The 27,639-nt window shown below is 37.3% G+C and overlaps 1 protein-coding gene across 1 annotated transcript; it reads left to right on the top strand.

Moving 5' to 3' along the window:
* On the top strand, nucleotides 1-21,816 carry LOC122045370 (protein NLP1-like). Its single transcript, XM_042605562.1, has 4 exons — nucleotides 1-333; nucleotides 17,364-17,431; nucleotides 18,339-18,481; nucleotides 21,072-21,816. Exons 1-4 carry the CDS (start codon nucleotides 174-176, stop codon nucleotides 21,574-21,576), a joined length of 876 nt encoding a protein of 291 aa, XP_042461496.1. The 5' UTR covers nucleotides 1-173; the 3' UTR covers nucleotides 21,577-21,816.
* The last annotated feature ends 5,823 nt before the right edge of the window (nucleotides 21,817-27,639 follow it).

The raw sequence follows: 27,639 nt of genomic DNA, 5'->3' as shown, positions 1-27,639 counted from the left end.
TCTGTCGACGAGAGAAAAAGAGGAACCGAACCCGTCTGTTACCTACAAATCCTCGCTCGAATCCTGATCGAGACCTGTTCTTGCTTCCGTTTCACACCTTCCCATCGTAGATTTGATTTTGATTTTGATTTTGATTTTGCGTTTGGATCATCTTCCTCGTGGTTGGACTCTAAATGACCTCCGCGCCCCCGTTGGACGCTTCTTCCGCCCAATCTCAGAGGCAGCACCAGATACTGCCTCCGAAGAAGCCGCAGACAAAGAGCGCAACGCTGATCTTCGACGAGATCTCCAAGCTTTTCTCGCTTCCCATCGCCGAGGCCGCTCCTATCTTAGGTAATGCCACAAGAAAACCTCCTGTGAGCCCCCGCTTTTGTTTCTTAATTGTTTGCTGTGTAGCTTTGAGCATTCGAATTGGGGACCGCGCTTGTCGTCCTTCCACTTTGGTATTTGTTCATTGTGATCCGAAAGGAGTTTATTTTTTTATCTGGCAGTTAACTCCTATCGTTTTAATTTGGGTCTTTGACCACTTAGGTGGTGTCCTTAAACCATGTCTACGTACAGAGATTTGAATCGGCCAGTGATGTTCATCCAATGATCATGCATGAAAAGCTTGATCATGAAGAGATAGAGAATTACAGTATGATATTAGATTAGATAGTTGCGTTGTGGAGGTACATGAGAGCCTAATATTCAGATTGGACAATTAGAAATTTGTGACAAAGAGTTCTTCTCTATCCATACTAATCCAATTATATATGACTTGTTTGTTTTTGACATGAAAGTTCCTGCGTGAGATGCAAGAATCAACAGCTAAGAAGCATTTACACTAGGAAAAAAACAAAATTAATAATCCAAACTCTATTGGAATAAGACAAATAGTGGTAAAATTGTAGGTACTACAAGATCCAGAGATACTTGTGTTAACATGATTTTTTAAATCTTTTTTTATGTGTTTGTGATTGATAGTCTCTCTCCTCGTTTTCTCCAAATATTGAATAACCAATCTATTTATTATGTTATGGTGACTTGCATCTATAAAAGAAAACAAATTGGAAGAATTAGACCTTTCTCTGCAGAACAAATCATAAAACGGAGACACAGCTTCTTATATACACAAAAAAATCATAACTAATAATCATTTGTACAAACTTATGTATACAAATACAAAAATGCAGGTATTTGTACATTTTTTTTATTCTACGTTCTAGTATTTCAATAAATTTAGCTCAATTGAAAGCTATTGAACTTGGTTTTTTCTTTTGTCCAAATGGAATACTCAAGCGACTAAGAGGTGGGAGGAGTTTTTTTCCGGGCATGCGTCTGCCGGAGTCCTTGGTAAATTTTTATGAACAATGTCAATGTCAGCTTATGTGTGCTCGGACACATACTTCAAAAGATGAATACCATGCCTCATGGGAAGAAAATCTTTCTTTTATTCCTCTATGTTAAACTGTTTTAGTACTTTATCTATCTATGTAGACCGTGAAAGACTAAACAACTTTCTCGGTCTATCTCTATAGATCTTAATCCCAAATATAGGTTGTTTCTCCTATGTCTTTCATGGAGAATGTTTTGGACAACCAAGATTTAAGTGGCCGTAGAAGAGCCATATCGTTTCCTATAAGTAATATGTCATCAAGATATAACACTAGAAAAATGATCGCACTCCCACTAACCTTCATGTACACACATGTTTATCTGGATTTTGTGAGAAATAAAATTCTTTGATAACCTCGTCAAAATGGATGTTCCAACTCTTAGATGCTTGCTTCAGTCCATAAATGGACTGTTGAAGCTTGCATACTTTGGTTTTGCCAACAGATGTGAAACTTTTGAGTTGTATCATACACACATCCTTGAATAGATTTCCATTAAGGAAAATTATTTTTACATCTATTTGCTATATCTCATAATCATGATGAGCTGCTATGGCCAACAACATCCGAGTGGATTTAAACATGACGACTGGTGAGAAACTTTCGTCATAGTCAATACCATATTTTTGACGATAGTCTTTTGCTACTAATCTTGCTTTATAGGTAATCAAATTACCATGTATGTCGGTTTTTTTCTTGAAATCTCATTTGCACCCTATAGGCGTTATACCTTCGGGTGGATCCAAATATTGATAGTGTTTGTGATTTAAGTGGAACTGTTTTAGTGCTTTATCTATGTATGTAGACCGTGAAAGACCAAACAACTTTCTCGATCTATCTCTATAGATTTTAATCCCAAATATAGGTTGTTTCTCCTATGTCTTTCATGGAGAATGTTTTGGACAACCAAGATTTAAGTGGCCATAGAAGAGGCACATCGTTTCCTATAAGTAATATGTCATCAACGTATAACACTAGAAAAATGATCGCACTCCCACTGACCTTCATGTACACACAGGTTTATCTGGATTTTGTGAGAAATAAAACTCTTTGATAACCTCGTCAAAATGGATGTTCCAACTCTTAGATGCTTGCTTCAGTCCATAAATGGACTGTTTGGTTTTGCCAACAGATGTGAAACTTTTGAGTTGTATCATACACACATCCTCGAATATATTCCCGTTAAGGAAAATTATTTTTACATCTATTTGCTATATCTCATAATCATGATGAACTGCTATGGCTAACAACATCTGAGTGGATTTAAACATGACGACTAGTGAGAAACTGTCGTCATAGTCAATACCATATTTTTGACGATAGTCTTTTGCTACTAATCTTGCTTTATAGGTAATCAAATTACCATGTATGTCGGTTTTTTTCTTGAAATCTCATTTGCACCCTATAGGCGTTATACCTTCGGGTGGGTCCACCAAGTTGCAAACTTAGTTTTCATATATGAAATCCATTTCTGATTTCATGGCTTCTAACAATAAGTCCCTTTCGGAACTATTAAGAATTTTTTCATAATTAGTAGGCTCCTTATCCTCAATGAGTAATACGTCTCTCGATTCACTTATGAGAAATTAATATCTTTCAGGAATTAGACGTGTCCTACTAGATCTACGAAGATGTGGTGTATCAACAAGTTCATATCCCTATGAGTAATCAACTGTGGTTCTTGATTAAACATCTCTTCTGTGTCTATTGGAATCTCTTGAACTGCCCTTAGTTCAACCTCACTTCTATTGTTTTCCAATAAGAGAAACTCTTTTTCCAGGAATACATCATGACTTGAAATAAACATCTTTTTCTTTTGTTCCAAGGGATGATAGAATTGGTAACCTCTAGTTTTCTTAGGGTCACCAATAAATAGACACTTATCAGACTTAGCATCTAACTTATCTGATATAGTCCTCTTCACATAAACAGGACAACCACATATCTTCAAATAAGACATATGAGGTTTCTTACCATTCAATATCTTATATGGAGTAGTAAGACTGTCTTAGTCGGGACTCATTTTAGCAAGTAAATAGCTACCTCGAGTATGTAAGGCCAACATGATTTGGGAAGACTTGCATGATTCATCATCGACCTAACCATTTCCAACAATGTTCGGTTTCGCCTCTTAGACATACCATTATGTTGTGTGTATGACGGAGTCCATTAAGACAATATGCTATTGTCCCTGAGATAATTTTGAAACTCTCAAGTATTCGTGTTGTGCCCAAAGGATGCCCACATATCTCCACAATGACATGATATTATCCACTTTGGGCCTAGACCCTCATGACTTTGCTATTGAGCTCTCTCCAAAAGGCCTCATGCCATTGGAGATATCATACATTCTTTTAAATTGATGATCTTTACCAAATCTTTCCAATGTGAGACTTTGATTGAACCCAACAATCCTCCCCTCAAACGAAGGACCATAATTACTCTCATGGTCCGGGCCTCCCCGCGAGCATCCGGCCACCCTGACCTGCTCTGGGCCTCCCCGTAAGCATTCGCATCTAGTCACTCTGACCTGTCCTGGGCCTTCCTGCGAGCATCCGCATCCAGTCACCCTGATATGCTTTGGGCTTCTCCGCAAGCATCCGCATCCGGTCACTCTTGACCTGCTTCGCGCCTCCCTGCAAGCATTCGGTCACCCTAACCTGCTTCGGGCCTCCCCACGAGCATCCGATCACTCATGACCTGCTTTGGGCCTCCCCATGAGCATTCGGTCACTCATGATCTGCTTCGGGCCTCCCTGTGAGCATCCAGTCACCTTGACCTATTTACCTCCCCACAAGTATCCGGTCACCCTGACCTGCTCCGGGGTCTTCTCACAAGCATCCGGTCAACCTGACCTATCCCGGACCCACTCTCAATTTCGTTCAAGGCCACCCCACATGGTATCTGGTCTGGATCATGACTCTGGTACCAATTGTTGTGCCCAAAGGATGTTCACATATCTCCACAATGCATGATATTGTCTACTTTGGGCCTAGACTCTCATGAGTTTGCTCTTAGGCTCTCTCCAAAAGGTCTCATGCCAATGAAGATATCCTACATCCTTTTAAACCGATGATCTTTACCAAATCTATCTCCACAATGCTTGATATTGTCCACTTTGGGCTTAGGCTCTCATGACTTTGCTCTTGGGCTCTCCCCAAAAAGTCTCATGCCAATGAAGATATCCTACATCATTTTAAACAGATGATCTTTACCAAATCTTTCCAATGTGAGACTTTGATTGAACCCAACAATTCGCCACCTCGATTCGATCGAACTATTGTAATACTTTTGTCTAGTTGTTTCTCTACTTCATGTTTGTATTATTTGAACTTTTCAAAGACTTTAGATTTGTGTCTCAAGAGATATATATATCCAAATCGTGAGTGATCATCGATGAAGGTAATGAAGTAGCTATAACCTCCCCATGCATGAGTTGGCATAGGTCCACGTACATTGGTATGTATGAGGGCTAATGCATAATTCTTTCGTTCACCTTTTCCCTTAAAAGGTTCATCTTGCCTTGTAAGCATAAAGCGCATGTATAAAATGAATCTAATTTAAATGATTCCATAATTCAACACTTGTGTAATTTGGACATGCGTTTCTTCTTATATGCCCAAGGCGACAATGCCACATGTAGGAAGTTAACTGATCGTCTCGTTTAGCACGTTTACTGGTTGTTTCGATATTGAATATGTCATTGGATATATCTAGCGCGTAGATACTATTGCATAACGTTCCGATCGCATAAAGAACACCATTTAAAGTTATGTAACAACAATTATTACTAAAAGTTAAATGGAAATTTTTTCTATCTAAACAAGAAATAGAAACAATGTTCTTTATTAACGAAGGAATATAATAACAATTATCCAATTCCAAAACTAGTCCACTAGGGAGTTTCAACAAATAAGTTCCTATGGTTATGGCTGTAACTTTTGCTTCATTGTCAACTTGCAAATTTGAATCTCTCTTGACTAGTCATCCACTATTCTTTAGCCCACTTCTGTCATTACATATATATGTGAGGCACACCCGATATCTAATACCTAAATGTTTAAAGAAATAGTATGAAATTCAATAATGAAGATACCCAAGGGAAATGGGGCATCAGATGTCTTTCTCTTCTTTATGAACTTAAGATAAATCTAGCAGTTTTTCTCCATGTCCCACTTTACCACAATGGTAACATGAGCCCTTTGGAGCGGATTCTTCTTTTTTTGTCCCTAAGAATAATTCTCAGATTTTGAAGCCAATCCAAGAAGTTCGGCTTGGTTAGCTAGTTTATTTCCAAAATTGAGCGCAAATTCAAAGAAAACATTCTGATTATATTAAACTAGAAATACAAAATTGAGCATATAAGAGAGATGAATTAATTATGTAATACAAACAATTTACATACATAAAAGATGTCCCACTTGCTTATCAAGTTCAAGAGCCCTTAATTTGAATTCGGGAGATGATAGGTTTTCTCCAAGTGATGTCCACTATAGATAAGAACAACCTTTGGAGAGAGTCTAACAAGTTATTCTTATTTCTAGTGGTAGGTATCTCATATACCAATTATATATCGCATATATATAACTATCACATTATGTTATCAATAAATATCGGATTGTTAACTCATTAACATATATATATCATATGCATATCATCCAATATCACCCCTATTCACATTAACCTAGAGAGTCCAACGAATCAATGATTCAAGTTAAAGTTAACACATTAATCGAACCTATCTAATTTCAAGTTAGGTTTGGAGAGAGTCCAACAATCTAAACATAAAATTAAACTCTGGTTCTTACCATATTAATAAAAGGTGTTAGTTTTAAACTTTTTATAAGGGCTTTATATAAAAATCTGTAAACTATTTACAAAAATCTGTAAGTTTTAATTTAGGTATCACCAATTACATGCAAAGAGGTATACAAAAATTTGTAAGTTACAAAAGTATGTAAGCTATTTACATGGTATAACATAACATAATCATGGCATCATATGATATCATGACATAGTTGTCATAAATTAATTAGGAAATTAAATATAATAAAGAATTTGATTTCCATAAACCAAAATTCCTTAATTAGATTAGGAAACAATTTTCAATTCTAATTTAATAATTTTTTAGGAAACAATTTTCAATTCTAATTTAATATTTTATTAGGAAACAATTTCCAAACTAGGAAGTGCCTAATTAAATTAGGAAAAAAAATTTCAAGATTGGATTTCCTAATAAATTTAGAAATAAATTTTCAAGATTGAAATTTCCTAACAAATTGGGAATCAATCTCCAAAATTGGATTTCCTAACAAATTAGGAAATAATTTCCAAAATTAGAAATTTTACATTGGATTAGGAAACAATTTCTATATATGGAATTTCCTAAATTTCCATAAATAGCATTTATGACAACCTGCGCATCTATGTCGAAACACACAGTGATTTTGATACCATTATTGGGTGTCTTATTGCACGTTTTTAAAATTTGTTTCATAAACAAACAACGGAAGCATAATAATTTCCTAAATTATTACAACACGTACATCACATACATATAGGATATAACACATGTGTAAACATAATTGTAGAATTAAATTTCATAATGAAATTATACATGCGAGTTTGTAATCAAACTTTGTAGAGAGTGTTTAGCTAGCCTCTATCGATATCCATGTCGAGATACCTTCTAGACCGCTTTGTTAAGCCACAAGTTTTCGTCTCCTCTTCGGTACTAGCCAAAGGAAGAGCAACGACACGATCCAAGAGAGACCCACAGCCTTATTTGTGCCCGACATCATAGGCAACTTGACGGCACAAAAGGGGGACAAAGAGGACAAGGGAAGTAGCTCTTTCTCCTTGCTGTTCCGGCGGGATAGCAACTTCAACAAAGTTGCTGTCCGGCTGGATTTGGGGCTGCTGCCGGCGGCTGGAATGGCCGGCGGCAAGGTGGATGCAACCGGCAGCAAGAGGACAGCAAGATCATGTTGCTGTCCGTCTAGAATTGCTTGCTGTCCACCACTGTTTGGAAGACAGCAAGGTGCTGTCCAGCAATTAAGACGGCAGTGGGATGGCCAGCTGGAAGGGGAGGCACAGCGGGGCTGGCTGCCGGCAGCTTGGACTTCCGGTGGCACAAGAGTCGGCAGTGTTTCTTGTGGTCAGCAGCGACAAGGAGAGGAGGAGAGAGGAGAGAAAAACCTAATCCCATTAGGTTGTTCTTCTCTTATCAACAATTGATTAATTAAGGTTGGTTTTAAACTAAACCAACTTTGATTCATAACTAAACGAAAAGGGATTTAACCATGTCTACAAGAGGTGTTGAACCAATAAATATCTTTCATATTTACCCCTTGTTTGGTCTTACCAAATTTTGTCTATCTCAATTTGAGAATCTAATTCTCAAACTTGTTTTAAGTCTTTCAAATATACTCGTAGTGCGTGTGACCCAATAAATTCTTGATTTATGTTGGCGTCCAAAATCATCCATTAATTATAGATTGATCATGAGTGACACCTATTAGTATATTATGATCCCAATTAACCGGAAAATCATAGTTCATTCCTGAACAATTCAATAATTTTGAACCCTTCAGTGACTATAATAATTAGTGCGCATATTCCTTTCACTCATTTTATACCCACTTCGTTCAGGATATGGTCTATGTATCAGTCGCCACTAAGCTAACTACGTCACACCTAGCCCAAGTAGTAGTTTCTTGTTATTAATTCAAATAATTCAAACACGTATCCAAGAAAACCATCCTCTTGATGTGTATTGCTTTGGCAAAAACTTTACAAGTAAGAATCCTGACAAAGAGCTTGGTATATGCCTCATTATTAAACGAGTGGTGAATCCTCTGTGGGCTATTCAATTACCTTTGGATATTTTGACTTATACCCAATCATCCCAAGGTCACATCTCCAAGGAGATGCTTACTTAAGATGCCAAACTATAAGTCTCCATGATCAAGATGATTTGAATACCTCAAGTCGAAAGAAACTTGCACTTGAGCTGCAATGAGATCTTCATAGACATATATAAAACCACATGAAGTCATAGCAGGTCACATCCAATGAACTAGTTATCCTTAACCAACATCCATATATTAACTCTCAACATCACAATATTTTCAGCAGGACCAACTGTTTGGATAAACCAAGGATGTTATGCTAGTCTTACAGAATTGATGATGTCCAATCTCATCAATTCATCAATTAGGGAATATTTCAATCAAGGTTTAAAATTTCGACTCGTGCCGAGATTTCGGTGTTGGATCGGAACGATACAGTTTCGGCACGATACATGTTAATATAGTTTCGGTGTTTTTTAAATATAAAATATATTAATTAAAAAATAAAATATTTAACATAAATATTTAAAAATAAACAATATAAAAAATAATCTTTAAAAAAAGGAAAAGATATAAAAATAGATAATAAATAAATAAAAGTTTTATGAGGGTTTAATAAAACCTATTTAGATTATCTCCATCATAACTAGGAATTGATTAAAATAATTAACCTAAGTTTAATTAAAAAAATTCGAAATCCAACACCACTCACAAGCTCGCGCTACTTCGGCGGTGCTGCAAGGTTGCGTGACCCCTCAACCATGGCTACGGGGATCGCGTGACTCCTCCGAGGCGACCGCGGTGGTCGTGCGACCCCTCTACAGCAGTCACAGGGTCGCACAACGTCTCCGTAGTGGTAGGGAAAGGGTTATGCGACCCCTCTGCTGTTTTTGCGAGGTCGACCGACCCCTTCGCTGCGACCACGAGGTTGCGCAACACGTCGCAACTGTCGTGGGTATGGTGTTGGGCATGGGGTCACACAATACGTCGCAATTGTCGTGGGTCAGGTGTCGGGGTCATGCCGGTGCCGGTCACCGAGCGGAATGAGATGTTTCGCCCGTTTCGACAGTCTCGTCACGACACTTTAAACCATGATTTCAATACGTACATAATTACACATATGGAGATACTCACTCATTGTGGTCTAATCACAATTTCTCTTGTGCTATGCATTATATTGTGGACTTCATTAATTGAGTTTAAGATCAATATCATATACATAGTAAATGTACACTCAAATAGTGAATTTATTTATCCAATAAATAATACAATATCTAAAGCGATTGCATTAAGACGCCTCTCAAATATAACATAGAAATCCTCCAAACTAATATTTCATAGAGAGCCAACAAGGGATTTCATTGATAATTAACTGTATTGATTCTTTGGAACAACTCGATGAATTTAGTAAATCCTTATAAGAGGCATCCAATGGAATTTGCTTTTCTATTGCTTTTGTTTGTTTGGACTTTGTTTAATTTGTTAGATTTTTTTTTGTATATTGAAAAAGTAAATTGCATGCTTCTATCTAGGTTTGTTTTCTATTCCCTATCAGTTCATATATATATATATCGTGGATTAACCTTGTCCAATAAGAAATATTTCTTTCATGGATGTATCTGCATATGGATCGGTATATCCAACATTTATATATATATTTTTATTATTTTTTTTTGAAAAAGGTACATGCATATAAAGTCAGTTTGAGAGGTAAAAACTCTCAAACAACATATCAGGCATACAAAATGTCAAGGAGTTAAGCCTCTACAGCGAGATAAACTCGATAATGCACACTCAACACTCAAAACTTGCCTATAATCAAACATCATGGCACACGTCACCCATTGAGATGTCCACACCATCTATCTTGCATGTAACAATATAGTCAATCCATTCCAGAAGTGTCATTACATGGACATAAGTCCATATTAACCTTTGCATCCACACCAAAAGCTACAGCAATGCATCTTACTTACACAAACCAAACACTATGAAGCTTACACGGACAACCATAACACGATGAAATCCAGAGCCAATCAACAATGCAACGACAAGTGTCTTCCTTAGGCAATAACACGGACAATTCGAGTAGCTTCGAATAAACAACATTGAGAGCTCATTCACAGATACTAACAGAACATGTTGACAGTTACAAAACATGAACAACAATCACAAACTCAAATCAGCCATTTTCACCTCATGATATAGCTATCACCAACCAAAACCATGCAAAGTGCAAAGTCAAATAAGAAGCATTATGTTGGCTTCAGATCTACAAAACGATGAACATGAATATGAATTTTGCGGAAAATCCAATCAACATCTGGAGCAACCCCTTGATACTGACTTTTATTGCTAGCTTCCCATATGAAATAGATCATGCTTAAGATGCCTAGGTATCGAGCCTTTGTTTTCCGGCTACCATCTTGGTAGTTCCGCCCAAGGACTTGCTATAATTCATCAAAGGAGTGGAAAATCAAATTAATGTCCAACCATTGCTTCACTTTGCTCCACAAACCACAAGCCATAGAGCATTCAAAGAACAAGTGGTGATTTGATTCTTCTTGATGCCGGCACAATATACATTCTTTGTTTGATTGATATTCCATTCTATCATTGGTTTTTAGTTTACCATTTGCTAGCATCCATAAGATGAATCGATGCTTTCGCATGATCTCCGGCCTTTATACTATAGAAATCCAAGCCACCTCCGGATCCCTTGGTATGAAGAATTGATAACCTTTTGCAACTCCTTTTCCTTCACCAACAAACCAATCCATCAGTGTCATGTTTGCACCAATTCCATTTGAGGCTCTTAAGATCTTGTTCCGGATTTCTATAAGTCTCTTGATCAAGGGCGAGTCTGAAGCCTTGATTTTTCATGCCTAAAAATCAGCCCATTTGATATAGTATTGATGCACCCACTTGACCTATAAGGAATCCATTTTGGCATTGACATCCTATAGTTTGTTACTTAACAAAGCCTCATTCAATGCAAGAAGGTCCCTAAATCCATTACCCCCATCTTGTTTTGATAAACAAATTTTGGACCAAGATATAGGTGGGTGCTTTGAAGACCAAATAAACATACGACAAATTGCTTTGATCTTGTCAAGTACTCCATTAGGAATTGGAAGCATTGAGAGCCAAAAACATGTCATACCTTGAAGAACCATACCTACTAATTCCAAACGTCCGACGTATGATAAAGTATGCTTAGGCCAAGCATTTATCCTTCTTGTGATAGCATCTAGGAGAGACCCATAATTAGCAATCCTTAGCTTTTACGCCGCCAATGGGATACCCAAGTATCGGAAAGGAAATGAACCTTCTTGGAACCCCATGAGATCAAGAAGTTCTCTTTAAACTTGCATCCACTCCGACCATATAAACTTGTGTCTTTTGAGGGTTTGCCCATAGTCCCGAAATCCCTCCAAAGTGGTATAAACATTCCACTATGTGTTGTGTAGATGATATATCCGCTCGACAAAACAACATTAAATTATCCACATAAACAAGATGTGTAATGGCCACCTCCTTGCACATTGGGTGATAATGAAAAGATGGCAATGTTGCGGTGATCTTGAGCTTCCTCGATAACACTTCAATACATAAGCCAAACAACAAGGGAGAGAGGGGATCCCCTTGCCTAAGTCTTCTTTTACCATTAAAGAAACCATATATGCTACCATTTAAAGAAATTGAATAAGATACCGCAGTGACACATTCCTTTATCCAATTGCAATATCATTGGGAAAAACCAAAACCAATGAGTGCCGACATAAGGAAATCCCAATGCACCACATCAAAGCTTTTTTTAAGTCCACTTTGATCATGCATCTAGGAGAAACCCTTTTGCGTTCATACTTTCAGAGTAATTCTTGGGTCAAATATATGTTATCACCTATAGAACGCCCCTTGATGAATGCTACTTGAGCTGGATCTAATAAGAAATCCAAGACCTCCGATAACCGCCCAGTAAGTATCTTCGAAATGACTTTGTAGAATACATTGGCAAGAAATTGCCCTATAATTTGAAATCCCCACAGTATGGTCACCTTTTGGCACGAGTGAGATCAAAGAGTGATTCCATTGCTTTAGTAGACAACCATTTTAAAAAAATTCCTACAGCAATAAGATCATTATCAACAATATCCCAAGATGAAGTAAAGAATTTCGAACCGTAGCCGTCCGGGCTCGGGGCTTTTCTACCCAATATCATATAACGCAGCCTTTATTTCTTCATTGCAACCGGCTTGCATAAATTTTCAGATTGCCCCATGGTTAGCTTCCTTCCCATGAGCTCATTGCTGTCCTGAATTTTGCACGCCTCCTTTTAACCGAGTAAGACATGAAAGTAGTCAACAAATTCCTCTACAACTTCATCTATACTTGTGGTTTGTTCCCCATTCTGTTTCTTGAGTGTAATGATTGCATTTCTCTTGTTATTCCTTTTCATCACATTATGAAAATTTTTTGTATATTTGTCCACACTCTTTAAGTAGACATTCTTTGCCCTTTATATGATAAAATTGTCTTTCCGCGTCAACTAGTAGGTTGACTTACTTCCTTATGTGATTGTACTCCATAGAAGGACCACCATCTAGAATGCCTCTTTGCAGCTCCTCCAACTCTTACTTTGCCCTTCTTACCTTCTTCGAAATGTGCCCAAATTTTTTCTTGTTTAGCTTTCTCAAGCATCCTTTCAAACGGAACATATTTGTCTTGAGAACATATTGGGCATTTCCCATTGCCGGGGTTGCCCATGAGTCCTTCACAACCTTCTCAAAATCTTCATACAATGACCACATATTATTGAATTTAAAGGCTCTATTTGGTGGCCGATCCTTGGCTAATGTGTGCATAATGGTACATGAGTAATTCGAGAGACATCTCGGTGCCATAAACTCCGCATATACATCAAAATCTGCTATCAACCAAAAGGAGTTAACCAAAGCTCTATCTAGCTTGCAAGAAACGTTACCATGTAAAGCGACATCTAATGGATTGGAGATCCACCAAATCACAAGTTTGTGCAAAAATCTGTAAGTCCCACATTTCTTGATTTGTAACTGGAGATACTCCTTGCTTTTCATGAATAGATAAATAAGAGTTGAAGTCTTCCATAATCATCCATGCATCGGAAATGATACCTCCTAGATCAGTGAGTGCTTCCCATAAAGGTTTTCGTGAGATTATTGAATGCAACCCATAGACAAAAGTCACTAAGAAGCCTTTATTGGAGATGCGACATCGAACATAGCAATGTATGTACTGATCAGTAGTCATAATAACATTCATATCCACCCTCTGCAAGTCCCAAAGAACCAGTATACGGCCATGGTTAGAAAAATTAAAGTTGTGTGCATGTCCCATACCTGAAAATCTTCTCCCCAGAATCGGCTCTAAAGAGTTCTCATTAAGCTTTGTCTCCAATAGTGCAATAACGTGAATATCTTTGTGTTGAAGGAGGTGCTGCACTCCTCCATGCTTTAGGGACTTGTTAAAGCCCCTAATGTTATAAGTGGCTACCTTTATTGACCACCTCGGCCGGCTGCTCTCTCCCTAAGTTGTCGCTCACTCTTTGGTATCATTGTGTCACCACCTGCAGTCCCACTTGCACTCGGAGATGGGGCTGATGGTAAGGATGATGTTGACGCCTCAGATGTGTTCTTGATTGTCTCGCTTGCTGCTATGGTGCTTTGTTCAACCGAAGAGGACGAAGAAGACGAACTTCCTAAGTTGGAACGTGCAGAATGGGCAGCATGCGGTGGTTGCTCCTCTGTAGTCTGTGTTGCCTCCTCTCTAACCCGTGTGGGTATAGGTTGTATCTCAGCAACCCCTTGGATGCCAACGCGGTCAACAACTTGGACTCCAACATGGTCAACAGTTACTTGGACTCCAACATCTTAGACTTCAACATTGTGGTCAACAACTCCTTGGACGTGTTGGTCAACAGCACCTTGGACTCTAACTTGGTCAATAGCTCTTTGAACTCCAACGTTGTGGTTGATGGGTGGTTCAATAACCACAGAAATCGGGCTGAAGTTCTACTATTGCCAATTCATTATGCACTATCAGAATTCCAACATTTGTTCGTTGATGTGTTTGTCTCCATTGTTGCCGAGTACGGTCCTTAGCCCTTGTCCTTCCTCGACCTCTTACTGATTGTGATCTTTGTCTTCCAAGGCCTTGGCCATTCCTATCATTTTGTATATTCTGTGCCGGCCGGTTGTGTTGCTGTTCAGACTAGCCAACACCTCCTCGGCAAGTTTCCGATTGGTGGCCAACCTTCTTACAGATTTGTCAAAAATCTGGTACCATTTCATAGATAACACGTAGATCTACTTGTACTCCAATGGGCAAAGTAATAGGCACCTCATGAACTCTTTCCCCAAAGGCTGGAATCTCCACCAAGAGTCGCGCATACTCCAAGCATTCTCTTGTTTGTGTTAGATTGTCGGTGTACAACGGCTTTCCTACTTCTGATCCAATCATGCTTAATACTTTTTGAGTCCAACAATTTCGTGGTAGACCATGAATTTGGATCCAAGCAGGGACAAGCTTCCATCTTCATTGTAAAGAAAACATCTTGGCATGATCTTCAAAAAGATTGGAATTCCGAAGACAAAGTAGGGTCCTTGTAAGATTTTTTCCGTTCTTCCTCTGTGTCAAAACGGTATACCCTCCCAATCACTTTTATGCAAGAAAAATTTGTGAGGAATCCTCCAACGAGCACTTATAATTCTGACCCCATCTATGGCTGGATGTCGTCCCATGAAGCAATCAACTAGATTGAAACTCATCGCGTCCTCCATGCCATCAATGTCATCATAGTCAAAAGATATTCTTTCTCCTTTAGCTTCATATTGATCAAGTGACATAGCAAGCTTTGTCTTCCTGTTGGCTTTGAAAAGAGTTGCCCAAGACTTTTTTTGTGGTGGACGATTCCCCTGCCCACCAGTAGCTGCTGTTTCATTAGCTTCAGCCTGACAGTTGTCCACAGTCAGAGTTGGCTAATTTCTCACCAGAACCTCCTCCACCACCGGTTGTTGATTTGCTTCAACTTGTACCTGATCTTGAGGGGGAGGTTCAGTTGACCCATGTGGCAAGTTAGCCACATCAGCTGCATTGTCCACCTCATCTTGGTGTTCCAAGTCAACGTGCTCGTGTCTAACCACGTTGGAGGCTTGGTCCGCTACCTTAGCATGATTTGGCGTGTCCCCATCGCAACCATCATTGAATCCCTTTTTTGTCAGGTGTGTTGCAGCCTCTGCATTGGCAAATCTAGATTCTTCAAATAAAAGAGCATGTGGGCCCTTGGTGAGACTCAAAGGAGAATATTTAAGGTCTTTTTTCTTCTTTCCTATCTTGATGTTTCCATGTGGAGATTTAAAGTAAGAAAAGCAAAACCAAAGTCAATCCAAATCGAATGAAAGAGTAATGTGTAACCAATAATTTGGAAGCACCGTCCAAGCAAAATACGTGGTCTCCGCCAAAACCAAATTAGAAATGTCACCAAAGACTTCCAATTAAGTACCATGCTAATTAAAGCCAATATCTTTGGAATTAATGTCCATTAATGCTGAATAATTGCTCCAAGAAATTCCTTCTATGGAACCTGCCGGCTTGAATTTTCACAGAATTTGAAAACGCTAGCAAACCTCCGACAATGTGTGAAGCAATGGGAATTTTACTGATCAGAGGCCTTGTTCCAGGCACCAGTATAGAGGAGAAGTAGGGGGGAGGAGGAAAACCGAGGAAACAAGGAGAGGGGGTGGGATAAACTGTAACACCAGTGGGAAGATAACTCCTATGCCGGAGAAGAACACTCCGATATAGGCAGTAGGATATCCTCTCTGCACCCTCCAAATCCACCCAAAACCACTAGAGAGAGACCATCAACGACCGCCACTAAGAAGAAGAGGAGACCACATTTATATATTTTTATTGGATGAACCTTGTTTCAGTAAGAAATAATTCCATCATTGATGTATCTGCAATATGATATGGATAGATAAATCCAACATATATGCTTTACCCCCAACCTTTCATTTTTACAGTATGACTTTAAAGAGTGGAAGAGTTGATATTCATTCATTTTTTCTCATCCTATCTCTTCCCTTTCCAAATCAAACAAGAGGAATGTCGCATTTTAATTTAGTGTATCTTTTCTTTATCCTTATCCTTTTTTTATTAGCGCCTATTATTTCACTATAACTATATATAATAGCAATTAAATTATAAGTTTCTATTTAATAACTATTAAATTACATGTATGTGTGTGTACTTAGTATTGACAACATTTATTTCCTAAAAATAGAGAGGAAAAAGAATTATTAATGCTGTGAAAAAGTTCACTAGTTTCACATATACAGTATTTTATTGCTGAGAAGACTTTTCTTGTGCGCTCATAAGGAGGTACAGTGTTTGGTAAAAACATGTTGCAGGATTGTGGAGTCTGATTGGTTTGTTACATATTTGTTGGGTTATGCATACTCTTGGGAGCATGATATTTGATTTTATATAGGTTTCCCAATCTGATATTTATTTCATATTCACCCTAGGTTCCTAGGGTTCTGTAAGTGAAGTTAGATATTGCTGGAACCATACAAATGAAATTTAAAAGATGGGCTGGAGTTAAAAACCAGGTTGGTTCCTATTCCTCCCAAATCCCGCTATAAGGAAAGTGCCTGCTACCTTGGTGTTTTTGTTGCCTACCTTGGTGCTTAAACACACCTTGACAACAACAGGTTAAAGCACTTATAAATTAAAGAGGCTGCAAAAGAATTTGATATGAATCAAGTGGATGAGATTAATTAATTGATGTTTAAGCACATAAATGAGAAATTTTCACATCAACTCTTTGAATAATACACCCAGAGTTATAGTGCTATAAAATATTGGGAAACAATAGATGCAGGAAATCTATGTTGGTTACTAAATCAGGATATAATCGATAGCAAAGTTAGTATTAAGAGATAGCAACTGCAGTACCAACAGTAGTAGGTACTTCCTAGTTTCTACTTTTGGGATTTTGATAATTAAGATTTTCTTTTAAAAAAAGTTTCCTTGAGAATTAGGCATTAAGAATGATCATAATTTATATCTGATGGTTGCATTATGTGTTGTATAGGAGTTTGTACAAGTGTCTTGAAGAAGGTATGCCGTGACTATGGCATCGTACGGTGGCCTTATCGCAAGGTAGATTGATGAAATCAGTTTTCAATCTCCAATCCTGTATTGTTTTCTTTTTCTGTTGCATATCTTTCTGTTCCTTGTGTAAATTTTATATTTTTTTGGTATGTCCATGCATGCTTCAAGAATGCTGGATCTAGATTTTAAATATGTGCTTTTTGCCATGCTATCTAACTCAAGGATAAAAAAGAAGTATTTCTTTTTCTCCTTTGACCAACATTCCAACTTTCTATTTGGCTTTGAACCCTATTTCAAGGGGAGATTTTATTTTTTAGGTAGGAGTAAGACTGTTTCAGAGGGCAGTTAATATTTCCTTAAATTCATCACATATCATATATATTTTTTGGTCCAACCACTTTTACTGCTAGTTGATTCTACACTACCTTTTAAAATTCTTCTTTTTTCTTAATCTTTTGAAAGGGAACCTTGGTATTAAGAATTATTTGTATGCATAGAGATGATTGCAAGGGGTTACTTGATTATGTCAACTTCAATCGAACAATGGAGATATTTGCTGCTACGAAGTGAGAAAAAACAAGATCTTTTTATTAGGATAGAGTTAGGCATATTGTCATTATGATTAACCATATAAAAAGTTTTCAGTGATTTCTTGCAAGGGTACTTGATTATGTCAACTTCAATCGAACAATGGAGATATTTGCTGCTATGAAGTGAGAAAAAACAAGATCTTTTCATTAGGATAGAGTTAGGCATACTGTCATTATGATTAATCATATAAAAAGTTTTCCGTGATTTCTGACATCACAAGTAATCGTCTTTCTTGGCCATACTTATTTTTTGTTCAATAAGCCTGAACAATAGAAATAGGGAAGTGCAACTTGTGCATTATAACTTTTCTGTGCTTCTTTATCTTCAACTGAACAAATATTTGGACATCTAATGTTCTTTATAGTTCCTTGCTGGGAAAACCGTGGATGATATTAGAAGGGATGTTGCTAAAGAGAGGCCTGAGATACTTGATGTATCAAAGACAACCAACCAAAGAAATCTTGTTTCCAAAGTGATTTCTTCTCCCAGTGGTTCCTTATCAACCTCGTGAGTGTAGTTCCTTTCTGTTTCATTGAGATTAATCCTTGTTCAGCCATAATTTTGTCATCTAATGCAAGCATTATCAGGCATTTTTTCCTTTTTAGCCTTGTTAACCAAATATTTATCTGAACTTTTTAAACGGTAAGTGTATTGCCATGAATGTAAAACAAGCTTGTTAAATATTGTGCTTGAATTGGAAGGCATGATTTTTTTTTTTAGTTTGTATGTGTTGTATTTAGAGAAAACATAAAAATGATAAGCTTAATTTTCTCACAACTTTTTCATTCCCTTAATTTTCTCAGAACCTCATTTCTTCATGGATGAGTACTTGGAGAAAATAGGCAAATTTTTGTGTGTCAAATTTCACAAATTATCTGCCTCGATAGCTATCCATTTTTAATCATGAGATTGTTTCAGTGCAAATCTGAACACTGAATGTATAGGAAATTGGCTGGGCTCAAATTGTTCAACTGACCTGATAATGATACTGAGGCTAGAACTGACTGATCTATGAATGATACAAACTAGTTGTGGAATGGGTTAAGCTTACTGACTTCGGGAATTTATAGACAAAGGCAGCTAGTTAGTACAAGGTTTAAAATTTCGACCTGTGCCGAGATTTCGACAATGAACCGGAACGATATGATTTTAGTACCGTATCGTGCCGGGCTGCCCTTTTTTTTTTTTTTATCGTGTCATGCCAATATAATTTTGGTATTTTTAAAATAGAAAATATATTAATTAAAAAATAAAATATTTAACATAAATATTTTAAAAAATAAACAATATAAAAAATAATCTTAAAAAAGGAAAAGATATGAAAATAGATAAATAAATAAATAAAAATTTTATTTTAATTTTTAAATTAAAATAAATAAATATAAAATTGATTAGATAATTTTATTAGGGTTTAATAAAGTCTCTTTAGATTATCTATGAGTTGATTAAAATAATTAACCTAAGTTTAATTAAAAAAAAGTGAAATCCGACAACACTCGCGAGCTCGCGCGACTTCGGCGCTGCCACGGGGTTGCGCGACCCCTCAGCCATGGCCACAAGGATTGCATTACTCCTCCAGCGCGACCGTGGTGGTCGTGCGACCCCTTTGCAGCGGCCGTAGGGTCACACAACGCCTCCGAGGCGGCAACGGAATGGTTATGCGACCCCTCCGTTGCTGTTGTGGGGTCGAGCGACCCCTCCGCTACGGCCACGGAGTCACGCAACACGTCGCAACCATTGCGGGTCTAGTGCCGGTGCCGATTGTCGAGTGGAACGAGATGTTTCACCTGTTTTGATTAACTCGGCATGACACTTTAAACCAAGAGTTAGTATCTTCGAAAAACACTGTAGCAGGGTATCTGATATAATTGATGTTAATTAGGCAAATGTCTTCATCTTGTAGTCTTGTGGACTAATAGTTTAATGATCATTTTTTTAATAAATCAGACTGCCTTCAGAAATTTATATGCACTTGTGCTGATTACATAGATACCTTGGTCCTTGGATGCAGTTTTAAACTAATTTGATATTCTTTTCTTCATTAAAAGAACCATTTCTTCTTCCTGTATTCTATGGTTACCTCCAACTATTGGGTTTATGTTAGTAACCGACAATTTTTAAATTATACTTTTCTAGGTACTGTTATTTTTTTTCCTTCCAAACTTGAGTAAATGAAGTAGCTTTCTGATTCATTCTCCCCTAAATGCACAAGGGTGCATTTTCAAACAAAGTGATTCATCCTGCTTTGTAAGTGGTTTGCTAACCTAAATGCTTTGATGCAAATAATACTTTATAGACAATCAAGCATGTGCTTTTCTTATTCAGGAGTTTCTCAAATTTAACTAGTCATAGAACAACATAATTTGAATATAAATGAACATAATCAATTCAATTAAGCCAACTAGAGATAATGTCTATCACATGATGAACTTAACTGATATGGGCTAGTGGTAGATCATAGATCTTATATGCAATGGTGGTTCCAATCCTGAATTCGGTTCAGCTGATCCACTTAATGATTATTGTAACATGCACCATCTGGGGCATATAATTGCCATGCGTGCAGCCTATGGATATATGGTATTCATGATCCAGTGCTTCATAGGCTTATGCAACATACGAAATGCCTTTTAGTTTAATGTTCAAGTAAAAAAGCTAACATGTTGCTTTTATTTTTTTTCGTTTAGTCACAAAATCCAGTTCAGCTTGTATCCTAGGTGCAATGGACTTTGATTTACAGATGAAACATACATTTCTTACTAGGTATATTTCTATGTATGAGATATTTTATGTTTTGAGAATATACATGAGAGATGCTGGTGAAGCGCAAGGTTGGCGAGGGCGCTATCGCTCAAATGTGCAAACTTTCTCACACTGTGTGTTCACCATCTCTCATTTGGAAAATGTGTTGATCTCTGTTTATGGCTTACTTGTATGAAATAATCTCTTGTATAAGAAGTATGAACCATGTGCTTGGTATCCGAACCGTCTATTAATGCAACTGGACTGGTTTGACTTCTAGTTCCTAAGTTTAATTGGTTGAACGGGTTCAGTTAACTAGTTTTGCCTAATCGAATTTTGTCTCTTCTGAGTACAGGACAGGATACCCTGCCCAGGATCCGTCCAAAATGCAGCAAGTTTCACTTACTGTGAATGCTTCGCCACAAGGAAATAGGTTTATACAAAATGGATTGCCTATGAACCAATCAAAACATATCCCCACCTTCATGGATGAATTCAAATATGGGTTTCCGACCAATGGTTTATCATCACATTCAGTCAAATGGTGGGGAGTTAGCGGGCATGAAGATGCTGATGGTTCTCTACCGGGAGAAACAGCAGTTGAAAAGGATGAGAATCAGGAAATGCAAGAACTATCAAATGATGATGAAGACCCTGATTCTGGTGCAGAGGATAATGATGCTGAAAGTAAGCCTTCTGCTTTATTGTGCTCTCTGAGACGAAAAGCTGTTGATTATGGACGGGAATCCCTCGGTAAAGGGATTGGAATACCAAACAGACTTACTAAGAAGCAGAAGTTAACACTAACACAAGTATCTGGGTCATCTCTAACAGAAAGTTGGAGCATCAACTTTTCTTGAGCCCTTTGGTGTCATAAAATCTCCATGATAATGACACCACTTTGTATAACTAGTGGCTAGGCAAATGCAATTAGTTTAGTTTGTTTAAATGGTTAATATTCTTGAATATTTGTAAGTCAGATATTTGGTCATCTGGTTCTGAAAAATCCAAACACCAAGTTTTCTTGATCTTTTTCAAGTTCCACAATAACTGGGTGTTTCCTTCTCCCTATCATGTAAATATATTCATTTCAAGTCTCATTTTCGTCACCATGCATATCCATTAAATATCAAATGTATCTAATTAGCGTAATGCTTAAAATCTAGTACCGTACTTTTCAGTCCTCATATGATGTCCTATTCATTAGAAGGTAATAAAGATTAATTTTTGATCTGTATATATTTTTGGGGAAATTTGTTTTCTACTTCCTAATTATTTGATAGTTGGTTATAAGTTAATTTTATAAATTTACTTTTCTTCCTATATAACATGGCCACATAGGATAATAATAATAATAATAATATAGCACTTTGCCAACTCAATAAATTACTCATTAGAATTTCTATATGACATTGATTTAGTTTGAGTCCATTTAATTTACTTGGTTTGTAAATTTTATTAAATATAGTTGTATCAAATCAATCATAGATTGTTTTTGCATAAGTATAGATTTTTAAAATTTTGATATAATATAAGTATCAAGCTCGTTGATACGACTATTTTTAAAAATGATCGATTTGATCTCATAAAATTTTTCATCGATCATTAGAATAAATTAGAAATTGCTTACGGTTATTCATCTAGAGCAACCAATGTTTTTAGGTTTATAATCTCATTAGAGAAACATGTCCTACAATATGTTGTAGTTAAGATTCAAATTTCAATGTCTTGTTAATCGCAAGAGTGTCTTAGTGCGCACCATTGGCCCGAGGACTTTAGGATCTTCTCTTAGTCATTTTAGTCTTTTAATATCTTTGAATTCTATCTGGACCTCTTCAGGTTTTTGACGAATACTACAACTCACTTCTAGTGCTCGATCACACATGATCTTATCAATCTAGTTAAAGAATTTACATCCCCTTGGCTATGCAATTGTCAAAAAGAACTATGCGATTTTGATAGTGGTACAATTATGAAGTTTCGATCGACATTGTGAAAACCCCTAGATTATAATGCAAGCATCATCAAATAAAGCAATGTAGATATGCAAAAATCTAACATAACGTACAAAACACTACAACCTTAATGGATTTCTCTCTTTCTTCTTCTTTTTCTTCTTCGCCTCTCTCATTGATTGATCAATCATTCAAGCCTCTGGGCCAGCAACCCTAATGACCTTGACTCCAACTACTCATCTCCACGAGTTGGTGCCCAATTGTGTGTCTGTCTCTACAGTATGAAATTTAGGCATTTTTTATTCTTTATTAATAGTAATAGCAACTTGAATCTCTTCTTTCTCCTTCATTACGTCGTCTAGATCTGTTGACCAACATAATTTCTTGTTCAAAGTTCTGCAAGTATAGAAAGATCTAAAGATGCCTATTCTCACTGTGACTTCAGTATAGCTATCTAATTCAATAAAAAAAAATTGCCTACTCGCTTTAACTTCTTGTCCAGCAAACAGAAATATCATCCTTGTATTTCTAATTTTAAACTTCCAAGCCGGCCAGCTGTTTCTATGGTGGCGTTAGAAGATCACGAGCCCAGGAGTCCCCTTGATTTTAATATTCAACTAGAAGAAAGAAGCTTCCAAGAAGGTAGGGAGGGCATGGACAAAAGAGGAGTTAAATTATAAATAAAGAGGGTTATTTGGTTGACTGAGATACTATATTCTACTCTGAAAACCCTAATTTAAACAACACTAGGACAGACAGCAAACTATAAGTCGATGAGTCTAAGTAGTCCTTGAATATATAACATATAATGAAGAAGGCCAGTCGTGTAGCATGTGTAACACGCTATATATTCTGACTTTTTTGTACTGGGAAGGATGGATGACCCAATGATGTTGCCATGGCATTGCCATCGTCGTCGGCCACCTACTAGTTTTTACTTAATTAATTGTTTTAGTTAACAGAAACCAGTCTCAAGTCTGTGGTTTCAGACGAACAGGAAGAAGACGATCAGTTCTTCAGTGATCTTAATTTCTATATGTCTTATTCATTTATGTTTGAACAGGTAATGGAAGAAGAAATGGTGAGGAAGCTGAGGGAATCATAGCTTAATTACAGAAGGACAGTATAATTAAAGAAATGAAAGGAATCCTAATCAGGATTAAGAAGAGTAGACTTTTTGAATTTTAAAGGATCATATAACTTTTAACTTAGAAATTAGAATGAGGTTATATTTTTATCATTTGTAGTTCTTTTAAAAATTTATATTTGTTGTCTAGTGAAATATGTAATTGTCAAATTTTGGATTTGAAAAATAACGTTTAGTGTCTTTTGTGAGAGGTTCTAAATATCTATTTTATCATTTTTTTTATAATTTCTATATTTTTGATATGTAGGATATTTTTGGTCAAATTTGGCTCGTGTTTTGGACTTTAGATTTCAGTTTATTTATCTACAAATTAATTTGAGCAGCAGTTAGCCTAGCTCTCTTGTACTTAATTAGTGTTACTTTGTGAGCTTCATTCCTCTTAATTAACTTTGGATGCGGAGAAAACAATTTGTTATCGGAGATTTACGAAATATTAGTTGAATTTAAATATTCCGAATTAAATTTACTTATCTGTTGAAATAACCTGAGCTGATAATTTTATACTAGCAGCAGAGGTTGATTTCTGCTAATTGCTGAGTACAGATCGAGCTCCGAGTCCAAGCAGCAAAGTTCGAGCGGACTTAATGGCCGGGAGGGCAAGCAGTAGATTGGCCGATCGGGCAGTAAGGTCAAGTAAGTTCGGCCAAACAGAGAGCCGACCAGGCGAGAGGCTGGCCGGGCAAGCAGACAGGCCGAGTGAGAGGCCGATTGGGCTAATAGACAAGCCAAGTGAGAAGCTGGTCGGGCTAACAGACAAGCTGAGTGAGAGGTTGATCGGGCAAACAGGCATGCCGAGCGAGTTGGTGTCGACCGAGCAAAGAGGCCGATCGGAGAGGCTGACAGGGCAGACGAAGAGGTCAACCGGGCGGATGAGGAGACCAACCGGGCAAGCGGATGTAGAGACCGAGTGAGCTGACTAAGGCCAACGATTGATGCAGTTTTCTTGAAATAGATTCGCCCCACCTCTGGCAGTGCTTTGAGGTTTACTCGGGTCATTTGTTTCCCACGATACAACGGTTAACCATGATTCCACCAAGCACTGGTGGTTATAGAGAACTGAGTGGTACTCGACTACTATCATGAGCACTCTGTCGAGTAGGAGTTGCACGACAGAGGAAGAGGGAACGCGGATGGAGAGCTTCTGCTATTTTTCTGTGTTTGTAAACATATGACATCCGTTACACAAGCAACAAAAAGGTTTGCCTGGTAAAATATTGGTTGTTCCACTTAAGCAAATTTTGCCCTGGCCGGTCACCAAGCACTGGTGGTTATGGCAAACTGAGTGGTACTCGACTACTATCATGAGCACTCTGTCGAGTAGGAGTTGCACGACAGAGGAAGAGGGAACGCGGGTGGAGAGCTCCTGCTACTTTTCTGTGTTTGTAAACATATGACATCCATTACACAAGCAACAAAAAGGTTTGCGTGGTAAAATATTGATTGTTTCACTTAGGCAAATTTTGTCCCGACCGGTCTAGCATTTAGCGTGCGTAGGTCGTGCTCGCACACGAGTCAACATGGTTCAGTGCACCTTGGATTTGCACCCCCTGCGTATCCATGCATGAAAGAGAGTTTCTCCCCATGCATTTATTCACATCCTCAATTCATGTGAATCAATATAAACCAACCAACATGCTACGGGACTCCCAATGTCGGACTAAGGTCTCATTCATAATGAAGTCTCTTTCCTCTTTCACCTCTTATCCATTCACATCACTTATATCCAACACTAAATTTAATGCTTATTCAATAAAAGGATCATCTTACAGTCCAACAAATAATGATAATTCAACCGTTAATTACCGAGGAATTTTAGAATATTTTGAGGAATCTCACATTTCTTAATAAACCTGTTTTGTTATAGAATGTTGATCAGAATTACCCTGTTTTAATTATCTTAATGGTAACTTTAATATATCGATCCCAACTGATAAGAGGTAATTGGGTCCCCATTGATATGTAACCGATCATCAAGAAGATCTAGAATGAGTTGCCCTTTTCTTTCCATGACCTTAACTTGATCCCCATCTTTATCTTGTTGGGCTGCAATTTGTTTTTCATCTTTGACTTCATCATTCCCCCTATTCTAAAAATAATTTATCAAATTTTTATCACATACATTAAAGGTGACGTCGGACATGATAACAATTATCCTATGAGTTGATGAGAAAGTAGAATTGAGGAGAAGACAAAAGAGAAATCACTGAAAATAAGAGAAATCCGCCGGTCTCTAGGTTTTACAAAAAAAAAGAGAACTTTATTCAATATTAAAGATAATCCCTCAAATAGCTAAACATGACACTTATATAGACAAATCTTAAATTATAAATAACTGACATACCAAAAATACCCTAAATATCCTAAAAATATAAATTACATAAAATAATTTAAAAAACATTTTGTGACTCTAAAAATGTACTAAACAATGTTTTTCAGACTCGAAACTTGTCGATTATGGGTTCCACCTGACAACAAATGTAGATATATGAAAGAGCTACTCATCAACATAGACAGAGCCTCAATATGATATCTGAGTCAAAAGTTACGAGTCGCTGAAGATTAGCTATGTTGGTCCTGCATTAATCGCTTTGGTTTGAACATAACTCGTCATCAAGTTCGTAGTAGTATCATCAGTATCCACAAAATAAGGAGTCAAGTGCTTCACATTAAAGATATCAGAAGTCTTCAAATGACTAGGAAAGTGTAACTTGTAGATATTATCGCTAATCTTATATAGTATCTCACACGGTCTAATTTTTCGATCCCTAAATTTATTATACTCACCAACAGGGAAACAATCATGAGTTAATACAACCCAGACAAAATCTCTGACCTCAAAAAGTACTTGACGACGATGACTATCAACCCAAGTCTTATACTTGATATTGCTCTCAAGAATTGTATGTTACACCTGCTCATGAATGCTTCGAAGATGCTCTGCCATTTCATTTGCTTTAGGATTAAATTGTCCTACACATGGAACAGGGGTTAAATCGAGAGGATGGGTTCTACCCATAGATACTCTCAAAAGAACTCAAACTTGTGGTCCTGTTTCTTTATCTGTTGTAGACGAACTCTGCTTGAGATAACATCAAATTTCACTACTTTAGTTTAGTTCCTATTAGACACCTCAGAAGATTGCCTAAACTTTAATTTACCACCTTAGTCTGACCATTTGTCTAGGGGTGGTAAGTATTGCTAAAGTTCAATTGTGTTCGTAGTTTTCCTCATAAGCTCTTCTAGAAATGGTTGATGAACTTGGTATCACCGTTTGAAGTCATTGGTCGACGAACGTCATGTAAATGCACGATTTCCTTGAAGTAAAGATAGGCAATCCGGATATCATCCATAACTTCTTGTAAGCTACAAAATATCTTATCTTTGAAAACTTGTCAACCACAACTAGAATAGAATCCGAGGTTCGTTGGGTTAGGGATAATCCCAATACAAAATCCATGTTGACATCGAACCAAGGAGCTTTAGGAACAGATAAGGGAGTGAACAAGCATACATTGGTGAGAATATCTTTAGATCGTTGGTATACATAACATCAGTTTACAAAGTGAGCTACATTACTGGTTAACTTGGGTCAATAAAAATCAATAGAGATGAGAGCTAGTGTTTTGTCATGACTGAAGCGCCCCTCATTATGAAGTTCACTGATAATCTGCTGCCTCAGTGCAAAATCTAGAACACACTGTAATCTATGAAATAGGCAACCATTAGGTAAAATAAAATCACGATGACGACCGTCATGTACCTTCTGGAATATCCTTCCAAATAAAAGGCTAACTATGTACGTATATCTGTTAAAACCTCGA

This window comes from Zingiber officinale, chromosome 2B, assembly GCF_018446385.1.
Source record: "Zingiber officinale cultivar Zhangliang chromosome 2B, Zo_v1.1, whole genome shotgun sequence".
Taxonomy (NCBI): Eukaryota; Viridiplantae; Streptophyta; class Magnoliopsida; order Zingiberales; family Zingiberaceae; genus Zingiber; species Zingiber officinale.
Note: the sequence above shows the minus strand (reverse complement) of the source record. Positions and strands in the feature narration are given on the sequence as shown.